This window comes from Gymnodraco acuticeps, unplaced genomic scaffold (assembly GCF_902827175.1).
Source record: "Gymnodraco acuticeps unplaced genomic scaffold, fGymAcu1.1, whole genome shotgun sequence".
NCBI classification, from domain to species: domain Eukaryota; kingdom Metazoa; phylum Chordata; class Actinopteri; order Perciformes; family Bathydraconidae; genus Gymnodraco; species Gymnodraco acuticeps.
The window spans coordinates 953004-964054 of record NW_022990646.1 but is presented as its reverse complement, the minus strand read 5'-3'; the positions used below and the strand labels follow the sequence as shown (position 1 = coordinate 964054).

General features: G+C 41.0%; 1 protein-coding gene across 9 annotated transcripts in view; it reads right to left on the bottom strand.

The window, feature by feature from the left end:
* ank1b (ankyrin 1, erythrocytic b) overlaps positions 1–11051 on the bottom strand; it is a 93640-nt gene that overhangs the window by 33549 nt on the left and 49040 nt on the right. For all 9 annotated transcript variants that reach the window (XM_034229267.1, XM_034229270.1, XM_034229275.1 and 6 more), the window contains exons 2-10: positions 8342–8443; positions 5032–5130; positions 4339–4437; positions 3664–3762; positions 2774–2959; positions 2307–2405; positions 1227–1325; positions 976–1074; positions 292–489 (exon numbers count right to left, since the gene is read on the bottom strand). In XM_034229267.1, coding sequence (XP_034085158.1) covers positions 292–489; positions 976–1074; positions 1227–1325; positions 2307–2405; positions 2774–2959; positions 3664–3762; positions 4339–4437; positions 5032–5130; positions 8342–8443 — 1080 coding nt within the window. The remainder of the gene's footprint in view (positions 1–291; positions 490–975; positions 1075–1226; positions 1326–2306; positions 2406–2773; positions 2960–3663; positions 3763–4338; positions 4438–5031; positions 5131–8341; positions 8444–11051) is intronic.

Here is an 11051-nt window from a genome sequence, read left to right as displayed (position 1 = left end):
CTCATGCGTTTTTTAAAGGAAACACTTGAGATTCTCAGGGAAAGTTATTTATGTTATTACATTTTTATGCCCCTTCACATTCCTTCCCAGGCTAAATTGTTCATGTTTTGAATGAAATAAATACATCTAGACCGTTTATCATAACAGATGGGTAAATTATACTTAAATAAGTACATTCTGAAATACATATTTGGACATAAAACAGTCACGTATGGCCTTCTTGATTGATTGTTGAATTCAACTTTGAGAAAGTAATCTATAGTAAACAACAAACATTAAAACAAACCCTACCAAAGCTCTTGCATTGGCTTTGGCCCCCTTGTCCAGAAGGACTTTGGCCATCCGGCTGTGCCCGCAGTGGGCTGCTACATGAAGAGGGGTTAGGTGGTCCAGCGTGATGTCATCAATCTCAGCGTTGTACTGCAGCAGCTGCCGGACACAGTCCATGTGATCCCCCTGAGCTGACATGTGGATGGGGGAGAGACCATTCTGTAGGAGAGACAGATCGGGACAAAGTTGGGGAGAGAGAGGGATGTTCGTGCATCATACAGTCAGAAAACCTTTATTGTGTTCATGAAAGAGTCATTAGAGGTTATATAATCAACACAGTGTGCTAAAAGTACTTGGAAATAATACTGGCAATGAATCTTGTAATGATGATATTTGCTCCTCTGATGTAATTGCCTAGCATGCTCAATAAACAGACCCACGAGTAAATCTTATTGATTTAAGATCATTATCCAAAATTGGATGAAAGTGTTTTAGTTTTTAACAATCTGATTTATATGCTGATTTTCTGTTGGCCTTGGGAAAGTGTCCTACAAGATAGAATCTCACTAAGTAGAACATCTTAGATTGACCAAGAACAAATCAGTACTGAACAGTAAACCCTGAGGATCACTGCTGATATCCGAGCTTCTAAGGTTAGTGATGGCTGAAATGCAACCCCAGCGACTGCACTTTTTCGTCATCTACCTTGGTTTTAGCCTGGATGGGAGCACCGTGTTCCAGCAGGAACTCGATAATGCGAACATGACCGTTCCTGGCGGCACAGTGGAGTGGAGTCAGCTCATCCTACAATGAAAGAGGGACAAGGAGAGAAATTGGAAAATTACACAAGAGACAGGAATGAGCAAATCAGCAGAGAGGAAGACAGATGGAGGGGGTGGATTTTGGAAAGCGTAAGTGAATAAATGCCAAAGGAGTGGAGCTGAGCAGAACACTACCTTTGTCACGGCATCAATCTGAGCTCCTCTGTCCAGCAGCAGTCTGACCATCATCACGTTGCCCCTCCTGGCGGCTATGTGAAGGGGCGTGATGCCGTTCTAGAGAAGAAGTGGAAGAAAGTCAGGTTTAATAATCATCAAAGCATAAAGTCTAAAGACTGTTAATGTAAAGCATTATAGGGCCATACCTATACAAAATACCAAACAGATCGTGCATTTTAGCCATGCCTCATTTCGCTCTATTTGCTCTTTTTTAGCCCTGTTTTTGTAAGGGCTGAATCTGTGAGAAGTCTTCTTCGCAGCTTTTGTGGCAGACTACAGCGCCACCTACAGGCCTGGTATATGTACTACGGCGTCTCCAGCGCTTTCGAACGGCAATGGCCGTGGCTGTCTCCTCCTGATAGGTGGAGAGTTGCCCATATAGGCGGAGCTCCTCGTTCCTGATGTCAGAGAACTTTCAAATCTGTATCAGTCTGTATCAGATCCGTTGCAGCCCCGTTTTTAGAGATTTGGGTATGGAAGAAAATAGAGAGGGTTGTGTTTTCTGACACTTGATGAGTTCCCTGACACACCGGGGACACATATTCATGTATAAAAGACGTACAAAAGTGCATTTTGCATGATAGGTCCCCTTTAAAGAGGCCCTATTTAGCTAATTCTCAGGTTTCATATTTGCAAGTGTTACGTAGTGATGTCTAGTGGATCCCGCGTGTGGATCCCGCGCCAGAAGTTGTGGCACAATTCCGTTGCACACACCGACGTTAACAGCAGCCCCGTCTATCCGCACGGCGGCCGGCTCTGTCGTCCAGTGATCGAAGCGCCTTCTGGAAATGCTTCACAAGTCCGTCGGTATACGCAAATGCGCTTAGTGAGACAAGTGACGGTACGCATTTCAGATGTTTGCCGCGCATGCATACCTGCTATGTGAACCCCTGTATATAACACACGATAGGAAAGGGAAAACTAAAAAATAATAATAGGGCCCCTTTAATATTCCTGTCTCCTTTAAGGTATATTTCTCTTTAAACACAATGTTTGAATCACGCCCATCATTCCTTTGAGACCTTGTGAGAAACTGACCTTGGGGGTGAAGTTTACATTGGCTCCTCTGTTCAGCAGCAGCTGGGCGACGCTCATGTTCTCATAGTGGGCTGCAATGTGGAGGGGTGTGAACCCAGTCTGCAGTGAAGGAGACATAGGAAAGAAGAAACAGTTTAAATAAGGATAATTACCATCTATTTATATCAATATTCAAAAACAGGGTGACAACAACGTGCAAGACACGGATTACATAATAGTTGGGGATATAAAGTTAGAAAGAACAGTCACACAACAGCCTAAAATATTCTATAAATGTCTGTTATGAGGATTATTTTTACAATGAATAGATATTTTTTTCAGTGAGAAAGCTGTTGCATCTAGCTTTTCCTTTTAGTATTTCCCTAGACTGTTTAATTCTCAATCAAGCAAATGGCATTGTAATTGTATTGTTGCTGCTTATTCATCTTATTATTTTTAGCTCGACACACTTCTCGATGAGTGTGTACCTTGCTGAGCACGTCCGGGTTGGGGTCGTTCTGCAGGAGCACAGCGGCGGTGCGTGTGTCGTCGTTACGAGCGGAGATGTGCAGGGCGGGGAGCCGGACCTTGCCCTTGGTGCCATAGTTAATGAGCAGTGCAACGACATTTTCATGGCCCTGCTGCAGAGCTACTGCGAGGGGAGTGAAGCCGTCCTGAGAGAGGAGGCAGCGAGAGAAAATGGAGGTCATAACGGGGTAAAACCAGACAGGAATGGAGAAAAGGAGGGAAAATGGAGAAGGTAGACACCATGCTATATTATATGAGATATGATACAGTCAAAGATACAATAGCCTCATATGTTATGTTTATTTGGCACCATCTGTGTTAGGTGCAAAATCCCATTCAAAACAGCTAATTTGAAGAGACACATACTGCTACAAGTACTTTATCATTTAAGCTGATTCTAGTCCATTAGTATAAATATAAATGAATTTATATACACATTTCTTTGACATTAGACTGTCCTTTTCCTGTTAGGAATCATTTGAGTAGGCCTGAGGTCACATATCTCTCCTTGAGAGGGGTCATTCTCTCCCAGTCACATAACATATAGACATGCTGAGCTGTCTGCCCAAAACTGATGAGTCAAGACTGACACAGCACTGACACTGCTATGCAGGTTAAAGGAGATCGAGGTCGGGGACAGCGATGATACCATTCTTTTAAATTATGGATTGTATTTAAAAAGTCATTGAAATGATTACTGTTGGGTAAACAGGGACAGAGAATGGCTGGGCGACACAATGGATGGCTTATATTGTTTCTCTCCTGTGTCCCTTTGGGGAGAATCTTTCTTTGATCTCCAGCTTCCTTGTTTTCCAGTTAATGCTCCAAAAAGAGTCTCCATCACACGTACCTCTGTTGGGAGGCTCTGATTGGCTCCGTTCTCCAGCAGGAACTTCACCACCTCTAGGTGATTCTCTTGTGCTGCCATGTAGAGAGGACTGAACCCTTTCTGTAAAGACACACACACATTATTTATGATTACATATACACAGAATTATGGGGAAGTGGTGGAAAATACATTTACTGTACAGATTAAGATGAATAGCTATCATACAAATCAGTTTCACCTTCAACACCTTCAACAGTTTTGATAGAAACATTATTGTGCAATACCATACAGTCTAGGGGCCAATACTCCTAAAATAGTCATTTAATATTTACAAATATATCTTAAAAGGCTTTTAGCAATTTATAGGAAGTATCAAAGTGCCACTTCTAAGCCTGCACATTTCTCTCAAAAGAAACCACTTCCTTTTTACACGTTAAATTGGATTGTGGCTGCCACAACCCTAACTGAAGTTGAAAATGAAAAGCTTAAAAGGAGGATCTAACCCTAAAGGATTTTACAACATAATTTATTTTTAAAGACAATATACCCAATACATTATTTTGCAGTCAAGAAGTCTGCATCCTCTAGAAGTTTAAGCGAACCACACATTCATGGGTAGCTCTTTAGCAGGTGTGTCACATATGCATGCGTACACGCTGACACACTCCTGTCTGAGCCAAAGTCGGGGTGACTCACGTGTGACTGGGCATTAACGTTAGCTCCGTAGTTGACGAGCTCAGCCACCACCTTCTCCTGCCCTGCCAGCGCCGCGATATGGAGAGCTGTGTTCCCTTTCTGGAGGTCACACACACACACACACACACACACACACACACACACACACACACACACACACACACACACACACACACACACACACACACACACACACACACACACACACACACACACACACACACACACACACACACACACACACACACACACACACACACACACACACACACACACACACGCACGCATTGACAGAGAGACAGGGAAAAGTAGAGTGAGCCGGAGGGGAATGATTACAACCTAATGGCCTAGATCTCTATACGGAGAAGTCGACACTAAAATACATGTAGTGTATTAATGTATTCAGTATACATGTAGAACTTAACCATCGATGATAAAGCGGCTGTTAAAAATGCAATTGCAAATATTCTGTAGTTAGCTTAAGCACTCTTTTCCCCAATACTGCATCTACTTTGTTAAATAATTTCGTATTACTTATTCAAAGGCTAATCCATTATCTTGTAAAGCCGTTTACAGTTTTGCTGGGTACAATGTGAAGGATGGCTACACTGCTTTCTACAGCTGCGGTCCAGCTGAATTAGCCCCTAGGTACATTTAATGTGCTGGGATGGTGTGAAAAGAAAAACCAAATACCTTGGTGGTGGCCTCCAGCTTGATGCCAGAGTGCAGCAGTGCCAGGACCATTTTAACGTGGCCTTCTTTAGAAGCCAGGTGTAACCCGTTGAGACCATTCTGAGAGAGAGAACAGAGACATTTAGTCACATTAGAGTTAGAACAAACACAGTCAAAAACGAATGACCTTTTGATTATGCATAGCAGTGTCTGTATTTTACGTCGTTTGTAATGGTATGATAATCCTGGTGATAATCAGGATTACTATAATCACAGTTTGTATTAACTGAAAAGTGATGCAACATCTCTTATAAGTGGTGGTGCTAAGCAATGCTGAATAAACGGATAGAACACATCTCTGAAAAGTCTTTGGACATCCATGCCATCATTTGGCCTTGTCCTATCCTCGGCCTTTATCATTGGGGTCTAAACCACAACCTGACAGCTTGTGCAGTGGTCTGAGAAACCAGAGCGTAGTGTGTTTGAGTTCTGCTAGTGAACATCTTTATTCTCCCAAGTTCCTTTTAATCACGATTAAATAAAACCACTCCACATTTGGAAATGAGGGAAAAATAAACACTAATTCTCCAGTCTCATGCCCCTGTGAGCAACATCATGTGTCTGTTTTCTCCTGCTGTGTTGAACATCACTCGCCTAGTTACTGTATCTCTGAAAATAACAGATACAAACACAGAGACAGCAGGAGGACTCAGTTTTGACAAATTGAAAAACCTGAAAGTATAGAGAAGAGGGAGAGGACAACTGTTTTATCCCAACATCGCCCAGACAGTCTGTTGTCTCTCTGGCTGTATACAGTGTTGTAATGGAGCTGAAACCAGCCTGCTGTACCCAGTCTGACCAGAAGGGGTCTCAGTTACCCACAATGCTCTCAGGCTTCCCCTCATACTGCGGTGTGACTCAATTCAAATGGGTAACAGCCTCTGTGTGAACATGCGCAGCAGAGGATGGGAAACACACTGTGTATCAATTACACACACTGTTAAATGTGGTGTGTGAGGCTCTGCTGTGTACACACCGGACTAAAGCAAATACGCACAGACTTTAAATGTTGTTTTTTAAACTCAAGACTAACACATTAATGCCCATTAACACGCCCTTCTGCAAACAGCTACATGACAGGGATGAGAGAGAAAGAGTGTGCAGGGTTGCAGGCATAGCAAGGACACGCTACTGCTGCAGAATCACATAAATCACAAATAAAAATAAGGTCTCTGCCCTTGCTACAGTTCTCTGTAAAAACACATCAATAAAATAGTAAAAGATGAAAAATCCTTAGGGACAAAAAGGGGATGGAAAATGGAAGAAAAGCATTTCTTTACAGAATTACAGTTAGGGTCTTTAAGAAGTAATTGATCACACGGTTGTGGTTAGTAATGATGTAGTTGATTATAACCTTAAAACACATATATTATGGACCATTGAAAAATGAGCCAAACACATTGTGATCCCTATCTTCAGTATCTCATCTATCTGTCTGTCTCTTTTAAGTTCACATAACATAACCATAATGACATCAAATGTAGTAGAAATGTACGAGTAATGACAATTATAACAACATCTATACAAATACATATCTTTACAAGGAAAACAATGAATCTACTTTTTTCGAACATCAAACAAAGACATTTTATCTCAAATGTTTTTCATTCTGTTTGTTGAATGAACACAGTACACATACACGCATGCATAGGAAAACACATGCGCACAAACACATGCTTTTTTACAGTTAGTTGCCAGGTTTTTCCGGCGCTTTTCTCAAGGACGCCTCGGCATGACCTGGCACCTCTTCAGCTGCCAGTCCACACTCAGTATTTTTGGTCTCAACGGGACTTGAACCAGCGACCCTTCAGTTCCCATGCCAAGTCCCTACAGACGGAGCTACTGCCGCCAATTGAAATAGCTATATTGGCATGAGCAGAATAAAATAATACTGTGTTGCCAACAATTATAAGATGCATCTATACCTATACATTTACCACATGTTGTCTCCACCTCTCTTTCTGTATGTGTTGCGGAACCAATTAGTGTGAAACAGGCGTTTATTCATAACGTCCGCTCTTCCATCTCTCTGACAGTGGTGTGTATAAAAGCACTTGTCCATTACTCTGCACCCATCCTCAACACAACAGCTGTTTATATGTCTAAACCAAACACATTGTCTTTCACACGTTCACAGTAATGTCTCCTCATTAAGCTGAATCGGCTGTTCTATGGTCCTGATGCAATAAGGTGTAAGAGAGCAGACGGCAGGGCTGAAGATGGAGGGGACTTTAATCAAATACACTTAATTATTCATGCACACCACTTTACACAAAAGATACAGAATCAGGAGGTCTAGGAGTCGTGAATTTTTCATTTTCTTTTGGGGCTTTTTTTCATTTGTCATCCTTAGCTGATACTGCAGAATGGCATTCCATTGAGACATTACGTCTCTCATTCCTCTCAGAGATCCTTTAACACCACATTTCATAGTTTCTTTCTTTCTCATAGGGATGAGATGAAGTTCCTGAGTACCATTCGCCTAACTGAGGGACATTATTTTACTCCTAAGAGTACTTAAAGAGAAATTAGTGCAAGCAGCCAAAAAAACCTTTTGATTATAACTTTATTTTAAATCAAATTCCTCCTTCTGTGCTCATAAAACTTAAGTTTATTCAAAAATATCATTTGAGCAATGTATGAAACATTAAAGGATAGATATTTGACCCAACTAGATGTCATGCAGAGAATAGCTCTTACTTTACTCTTCCTAATCTGCTGCTCCTGGTCATGAAAGACTGAATCGGAGGGACATTTCTCCTGAGGAACATTTCTCCTGAGGAACATTACCAACTGAAGCAATCATGTTCTCTGGCCTTGGTCTGCTGCTTATATGTGCATGGGTCAGAAAACTCTTTCATTTGTATTATACACTGACAATTTCAGTGCCCCAGTGGCTATCTTCGTCACAGACTGGGCAGAATGTGTGTTTATTAAACTATATTATGGAAGTGTTTTTACCATGGTTTTTGACTTCCACTGACAACATGCATGGACTTGTTGAATGCCACTCATGGGTTTTCATTTAAATCAAAACAAAAAGTGTAAATACTGTAATGTAGCGATTACTGAACACCGTCAGAGAGAAAACGTTTTTTTGGATTGGCTGCTAGATTTGTAAAGCACTGTGAGTCCTAAATAAATGCTGTCATTTTTAATACGAGGGGCAATTTATACCGTTTTGTTCATTAAAATCATCTTCCTCTACTCCCACAAACACATGCTAATGCACACAGCTTTTTGGATAGTGAGTTAAAGGAAATAGTCTCACTTGATTGGATGAATTGATGTCGAGGCCGTTCTTCAGGTGATCGTGAGCCTTGTCCAGGTTACCGGAACGAGCGGCACGCAGGAAGCTGGTGGATGCATCCGCCTGCAATGAGGAGGAAGAGGAGGACATGTCAACTCAGCATGTCACACAGAGATACTGCTCGGAGCGAGAACACTTCCTACTATGGCTGCACAATTCATCAGAATGATATCAAAGTCGCAATATGGAATATATGTTTAAGGGTCCCTATTGTACTTTTTGGGGGGGGTTTTGCATTTTCTGTGGCGTGGTATATAGGTTTTTGTGCATGCAAATGGTCTGTATTGGGTTAAAATCAAATGGTCTGTATTGGGTTAAAATCCCAAAGTTCCCCCCACCCACCTTAAATGCCTTCATTGGACTCCTTTATTAACTTTAGTAACCTAATGACATCACTATGTAATACTTGTGTTTCTATTGGCTAGCGCTCCAACATATTGTACGTGACTTTTCCGAGTGGTTGACCAATCACAACAGAGCTGGCCAGCTAACCAATCAGAGCAGACTAGGCTCTGGTGTCAGGCAGTATGAGGAAAATAAAGAGCTTTTTGAACATTAAAGCGTGGAGACATGTCATAGAGGCATAACAACAAATATGAAGCTGAAAATGACCATAAAGGGACGCTTTAAATACTAAAAACTTGTTAAAATACCCTTTTGAATCAAGAAGTGGGTCAGCAGCAGAAATTCCTTCAATATAATGAATTACATATTTATTCCAAATTGTGCACCTCTAATTTCTCCAACAACGGTATAAACTGAACACACACATTGCTCATCAATATCAACATGAGCAGGTCTGAAATACACACACTAGCTCAGAAACCTTTGTTGCACTAAAAGCCCATTACGATCACCCAACGGGAAGAGACAAGGCTAAATGCAGGAATCACGATACAACATTCTGGGCTCTCCTGCCCTCGGTGAAGGCTGAAAATGTGACTCCTTACAGTGGAGCTTCGCCCACACGTTGAGTTTGGCAGGCGTTCATAGCGGAGCACACTCCGCCACGAGCTGCGCTGTCTGCCTGTCTGATCTCAGAGGAAAGCTCCTGCCGTTTGTTTCCCTGTGTGTCAGTGTTTGTACGCCCACCTCTGAGTTCATTCATCAGCCGTTAGTGTAACACGACTGACCCGCGCAATGAAATGTTTCCAATGCCCCGAAGAGGAAACACTGCGTGATGTACGGTATACTTTGAACCTCTCTCCACCTATGTCACGGGAAGAGTTATTATCTATTTAGCGGTTATTCTCAAGTGGTTTAATTACGCTGAATAGCCGAAAGATATGCCTGCCCTTTTTGAATGACTTGTATACATCTCTCATGTGTAGCAATGTATCAGTAGACAATGTTGTTGGTTGTTGTGAACCATTTATTGCATTTTATCTAACAAACAAATAGGATTTCTTTTTGTCAAGCTGTTTCCTATCCCCTTCATTGTCTGATTTCTTATCTTCTTCGTATGTTTGCTAAAGTAAATCAACACACGGTTCAACCTTCAAAGTTATTCCCATTATTTTCTTAAATCTAACTGTTGAAAATATCAGGATTTCCACCTCAGTTGAGTTCCTGTGACATTTTGCTAAATTAAATACTTCCCAGTGGACTGCCTAGAAACGTCTTGCCTGCGTGTCTTTAAAAAAACATGGTGGGATATGACACAGGATATAAACCGATACAGTTTTCAGAAAACCTAAACCATAAATCCATGTTAATCCATATTGTGATCGATCCGACTTTTAACTAGAAGAGCTCTATCAGCTAGTGCTGCTCAATTAATCGTATTTTAATCGCAATTACGATTTTGGCTTGCAACGATTATGAAAACAACATAATCATAATAAAACGATTTATTTTATTTTATTTCTTTAAAAAAAAAAAAAAATGTATTTTATTTATTGGTTTTTCAGTTGAATTATACTAAAAGTTCAGGGTAGTCAACTGTTAAAAACATAATGTTCACATTTGTTTTTTCAATAAATGGAAGTTTTCAAAGTAAATGGATAATCGTTTTTTAAATAATCGTGATATCAATTATTGACCCAAATAATCGAGATTATGATTTTTGCCATAATCCAGCAGCCCTACTATCAGCCCTGTGTTTCAGGTCAGCTCCGAGGTTTAGGCCCCCGCTAAAGCCTTCCAACAAGTTTCATTCAAAATCAGCTCAGTAGTTCTTACACAACCCTGACGTCAAACAAACCAAAAATAACATCTCTGGGAGAGGTAATTAACAATAAAAGCAACCCATAACAAGATGTTGTTCTTTTTGGAGAAAATAGCTGATTTATGCAGTCGTTCTTGTAATAACCCAGAGTAGATTAGCAAAAGGCTTTATGGCAGACGTTTCATTAGCTGATACTGAAGCCTATCTAACTTAACAACCCCAAGAGTTGGTGTATGATAAAGGTGTCACATTATCCAGACTTATGAATATTCTAAAATTATAAAACTGGCATATGAAAAAAAGGAATGTGTACAAAGTCTTGTTAGCTTTCTCAAGACTCTTTGAGATCTAAATATGAGTGACTCAATCCCGACACATTGCAGCTTTTGAAGCCATTGTGTTCACAGTAAACTCCTTTTATGATTTTCTTCTTCTGCACTATGAAGTGACCATGATATTTACTGTATTTCTGATCAGAGCCTCGCTCCACCTGCATCCCTCCTC